A 5,783-nucleotide genomic window follows, 5' to 3' on the forward strand; every position below is an offset into this window, starting at 1 on the left:
ATTGAATTTTTGGGTTTTAAGTAATACTAGTATATATAGGTATAACTAGTATGTTTTTGTAATGCTGATAAAACTAGATAAAACTTGTCGTGTTTTATTTGTAATTAACCGTTTGTTGCAGAGACAAAAAAATAAAACCACACGTGCACCTGAAAAAAAAATCTGAATTGTATTGCCACGTATGCAATATATGTGTTCACACTTAGTGTTCACACATAGTTATACCAAGTATAATAGTTGTACCAAAATTGCAAATAGTCCTACTTTTGAGGTTTTTTCATTTAATTAGTTTTATCCACTCTTAAAATTATATTTTTTAGTTTTACAGTTGATTAAAGTCTATTAACATATAATTATGAGTTTTTTATGCATTCATATGTTTAAAACCTACAATTGTATAATTTTGTCATTCTAACTTGATTATTATTTACAAAGTGACCTTACAAGTATAAGGAAACACGTGTTTAGGTTCTTACATAACAACCCAAAATTCATATATTTTTTTAAAATTTCATTCTTAATAATCATTTAAACATTACTTTTGACGTTTACTTGTACAAACATTATTATGTTATCTATAAAATCATTTTATGGATTTTCAATTCAGTTTTACCAGTTTTATCAGTTTTATCTTTGTTATAGATATTTTACTCTATTATGACAGAGCAAATATACACATCAAGAGAAAGGAAAATCAAACATTACTAAAATTTTAAAATAAGTTTTACAATAGTTGAGACATAACCAAGAAAGTAGTAGTACAAACCAAAAGATCAACACATGAATCAAACAATGGTGTTAGGTGCAATTTCATCATCCTTTGAATGTTGCTCAACTGCAATTTAACGTGACTTTCAACAAACCCAAGCTTCTTTTATATTCTTCACATGTGTCTTGAACATTATACTATATATAAGACATTCAGGCTTAAAATATATGTTGACGTTCTCTCCCATTTTATCCTACCAAAAAAATTCTAAAAAATACTCAATTAGTAATACTACTAGTTTTACTGGTTGTACTACATTAATCAGTTTTACCACTTTTACTAGTTATACTACATTTACTAATATTACCAGTTTTACCAATTTTACCCAGTCCGGATAACTGAAAATTGAATAGTTTGGCATTCTAATCTCTACAATTCACTACGATTCAACAGTAAAATTCATTTCTTATCAACTAAATAGCTCAATAGACCCATAACACATGGTAAAACACCCAATTTGCTAAGCATCTCAAGCAAAATCCAACCTAAATTTCCAAAATCCAAAACCTAACCCTATTCATCAAAAAAATTATTCTTATGTTGAAGAACACACTTGTATTTTGAAGAAAAGCTTGATACAACTCGGAAAAGGTGAAGAAACGGTGGCAATGGAGAGCTCCGGTGAAGAACGACGGCGACTGAGGAAGAGAAGAGATCGGTAATGATTTTTTTTTTGGTTTTATTTGTTTTTTAAAATAAAATAAAAAATAAAAAATTGAGAAAGGAAAGAAGGGTATTTTAGTCTCAACATATTTCATTAAATGAAAGGGGTATGCAAAATAGAGAGAGAGATAGGAGATTTGTAAAAAATTTATAGGGAGTTTTGAGATAAATTCTCGTGAGAAACATTGTAGTTTTATTGTATTGATTTGAGAAAGAAAAATACTTAGGTTCACTCCTAAGGTGAACCCTTTTGTTCACTTTCTTATTTTCAACCAATCAAAATCTTCTATACATTATTTTATTTAAAAAAATAAATCAAAATTATATTAAAACGAATAACAAATTAAGGTAACAAAATTTTGTATACTTTTAATTAAGGAAAGTTAAATATTGGCTTGGGTTAGATTTTACAATTACAACAAAATTATGTGTCGGTTTAGGTTTACAATTGAGATGGTTAGAGTTTAGATTTTATAATTAGAACAAAAATTATATGTCGGTTTGGGTTTACAAATCAGATGATTAGGGTTTAAATTTTACAATTAGAATGAAATTATATGTCGGTTTGGGTTTACAAATGAAATGGTTAGTGTTTAGGTTTTACAATTAAAATGAAATTAGATGTGGGTTTGAGTTTACAAATGAGATGATTAGGGTAGGTATGCCCACGATTACGGTTATCACTGTTACGGTTAATTAACCACCGGTTACGGTTAGAAATTTTGTTTAACCTTAACTATAACTGTTTAATAAAGGTTAAATGGTTACGGTTAAATACGGTTCCGGTTGAAGCGGTTATGGTTATATACGGTTAAGGTTATTTGATAATTTGATACGGTTGATATTATTTGATGATATAATATAATTGAAATTATTTATTTATAATTATTATGTTCTTTTAGTGTACTCATATTTCTTTATATTATATGATTCATATTAAATAAATAATTATTAGTATATTTTGTTATATTTTTAAAATGGTTACGGTTAACAAATTACGGTTTAACTATGCGGTTAACCAACGGTTTTGATATGGTTACAGTTAATTAACGGTTATGGTTAATATAATTTAACCATATATTTACAGTTAACGGTTGCGGTTTTTAACCATTTTATACGGTTACGGTCTGATTACGGTTCAAATATGGTCTGGTTATGGTCCGAAATACGGTTACGGTTTAATTTTGGTCATGCCTAGATTAGGGTTTAGATTTTACAATTAGCATAAAATTATATGTCGGTTTGGGTTTGCAAATAAAATGGTTAGGGTTTAGATTTTACAATTAGAATGAAATTATGTATCGGTTTGGATTTATGAAAGACTAGTTTGAGTTATTAATCTTATAATAATATATACAAATTTTGTTTCCTTATTTTACTGTATAAGGAAATGAATGAATAGACTGACATGTCAAATTATTATTAGTTAAAATAAATAGAAGTGAAAAAGGGGTTCACGTTAGAGGATGTGATTAGGTGACCTGATTTGATGAAGACTAAACCGGTTTCAGCAAACCGAGAATTAACGGGATAATTTCGCAATCAATTTTGAAAACCGGAAAATCGAAATCACCCAATTTACGTCGGTTTGGTTTCGATTTTGTTTTACCACCCTTCCCTGATGAAAAGAAAAAACCTAGAGAGTAGAGGGTCATTTAGAACAGAGAGAACATAAACCTTTGCCAAACGACTCGCTCGCTTTTCATTTGTTATACAACTTCTTCTTCCTCTTCTTCTTCGTCTCTACCAGCTCTCGTATCGTCTTCATCTACGTTTTTTGTTTTGTACTGTTCCGTCAATGGAAGCTAATCATCCAAAGGATGAAGCGTATCTTTCCGCAGTCATCCCCAAACGTACCAAGCAGATCCAAGCCAATCAACTCGAGTCTCTACCACACGATCCAATCAAGTAAATACGACGCGTATTTTCATATGTATCACTGCGATTAGTATCTCCAAGGTTTCAATTTGTTTCTGGAAGATTGATTTTGAATTTTGGTGTTGTGTGTGTGTGTGTGTGTGTTTTTTAGGATGACATCGCCAGATGGGAATGTGAAAGAAGGAAAGAAACGTGAGACAACTCCAATAGATGATCAAGTAATCGCCATTAACGATGCGGTTCACAAGCTTCAGCTCGCTATGCTCGACGGTATCACTGAGCAGAACCAGCTCTTCGCGGCGGGGAAGTTAATTTCTCGATTAGACTACGAAGATGTCGTCACTGAACGAACCATCGCTAAGCTATGTGGTTATCCTCTTTGCCAGAGATTTCTCCCTTCCGATGTTTCTAGAAGAGGAAAGTATCGGATTTCGTTGAAGGAGCATAAGGTTTACGATTTACAGGAGACGGGAAAGTTTTGCTCCGCGGGTTGTTTGATTGATAGCAAAACGTTTTCGGGGACTTTGCAAGATGCTCGTACCTCGGAGTTTGATTCGCTGAAGTTGAATGAGATTTTGGCGTTGTTTGGTGATCCGGAAGTGAAAGGTTCTTTGGATGTGAATAAGGATTTAGATTTGTCTAAGCTTGTAATTCGGGAGAATTTTGAAGCGAGAGGTGGAGAATTGTCTTTAGAGCAGTGGATGGGTCCTTCTAATGCTGTTGAAGGTTATGTTCCTTTGGATCTAAGTGATTGCAATTCAAGAAATTGCAAAGACATAAGTGGTAAGTTCGATGATGAACTATGGAGTGAAAAGATTGTTCAGCTACCAAATGATTGATCAATGTATAATATAACTTTTTGGTTTTGGCAGATTCCAAGGCTACTCAAAAGAATCAAGAGAAGCATGAGAACCCGCCTTTTAGCGAGATGGATTCCACTAGCACAGTAATTATGCCTGATGAATATAGTGTTTCAAAGCTTCTACCGCAAACCAAACATGCTTCTCCTGTTGGGGAATCTGATGATGGCAAAGGGAAAACAGTTATGGGGGAGCAAACTGTAGTTCCTCCCACACAAAAGAAATCAAGTAAGCACTAAGGAGCTGTTAAGAGTAGGCTTTACGACCAGCATAATGTAGCCATAAATATTACTTAGTCTTTCTTAAATGTATTTTGTTGGTATCATGAATGACTTTTTTTATTCTTCTGGGAGCCTGAGATCATGTGATGGTTATTGGGCTATTTCTGCTGATGCTTGGGGCAGTAAATACTGTTTTCAATGCTCTCTATTTTTCTGGATGATCTTGAGTGTGTACTGTGCATTTGCAGGGTTTCTTCGTGTAAAAGAAAAGGAAAAGAAGTCGTTTGGGGTTGATGGGATCGATTTTGCGAGCTTTGGGTTTGATAGGATGGGTTGTGTGAGCTCTGGTACTGGAAGTGATGGACACAGCGTTGAATATAGTGTGTCTAAGCAACCACCATGCTCAACAAAAGACCCTATGGGTGGTCAATTAAAAAAGGATCATAAGACTTTGGATGGAAAAAGTTCTCTAACAGGATCCTCTTCTGCATCTAAGAAGAAAAGTTTGAAGCTTCCAACACAAGCCAAACAAGCTACTCATGGAGGGGAATCAGAGGATGGCAAAATGAAAACAGTTATGAAAAATTTTGGACAAACTGCAGTTCCCCCCAGGAAAAAATTGGGTAAGAGCACTTAGGAAGCTATAAAGATAGTTTGGGCTTAAATTCAAGAAATCGCTGAGAAATAATCTGTAATTCTGTATATGTTACCTTTTTTTCATTTTGAAGTACTCATCTGGTATAAAAAATGAGTTTCTTTATTCCTTGGGTGTCTGAGTTGTTCTAATTATTGTTAGGGTGTTTTTGTGCCTGTGTGACTCTGTTTCTAATATTGAAGTCTATTGTGCATATGCAGGTTTTTGTAATGATCCTGAAATAGAGAAGGACATTAAGAATTTCGGGTTTGATGAGATGGGTCTTGCGAGTTCGGCTATTATGAGTGATGGATACGGCGTAGAATATAGTGTGTCTAAGCAGCCACAATGTTCGATGGAAGATTCTCTTAGTTGCAATCTAAAAGGCGGTCTTCAGACTTTGGACGGAAAAAGTACTCTATCAGGATCCTCTTCTGGTCCTAATACGAAGGGCTCGAGGACAAAACCAGAAAAATCAGGAAAGAAAAAGATTTCTGTTGAATACCATGCTAATTCTTATGAAGATGGTGAAGAAAACCTTGCAGCTGATTTGTCCGAAATACACAAAGTTCAGGATGTGTGTTCATCAAGTGAAACCGTTACAACGTCATGCCTTAAAACTTCTGGTTGTAAGAAGCTTAGCCGTTCGGTTACTTGGGCCGACCAGAATGATGGCTGTGGTGATCTTTGTGAGGTTAGAAACAAAGATATCGCCGCAGGTCCTAGCCTGTCTTCTACTGATACAAAGGATGTCAATA

At 33.9% G+C, this 5,783-nt stretch overlaps 1 protein-coding gene across 1 annotated transcript; it reads left to right on the top strand.

Annotated features, from left to right (window-relative positions):
* On the top strand, window positions 3,068–5,779 carry LOC104738228 (putative RNA polymerase II subunit B1 CTD phosphatase RPAP2 homolog; the record flags this gene model as incomplete). Its single annotated transcript, XM_010458435.1, has 5 exons — window positions 3,068–3,340; window positions 3,462–4,093; window positions 4,183–4,398; window positions 4,640–5,014; window positions 5,247–5,779. Coding segments are annotated over exons 1-5 (1,866 nt in total), but the record flags the coding sequence as incomplete, so codon positions are not given.

Source organism: Camelina sativa, chromosome 13, assembly GCF_000633955.1.
Source record: "Camelina sativa cultivar DH55 chromosome 13, Cs, whole genome shotgun sequence".
Classification (NCBI taxonomy): domain Eukaryota; kingdom Viridiplantae; phylum Streptophyta; class Magnoliopsida; order Brassicales; family Brassicaceae; genus Camelina; species Camelina sativa.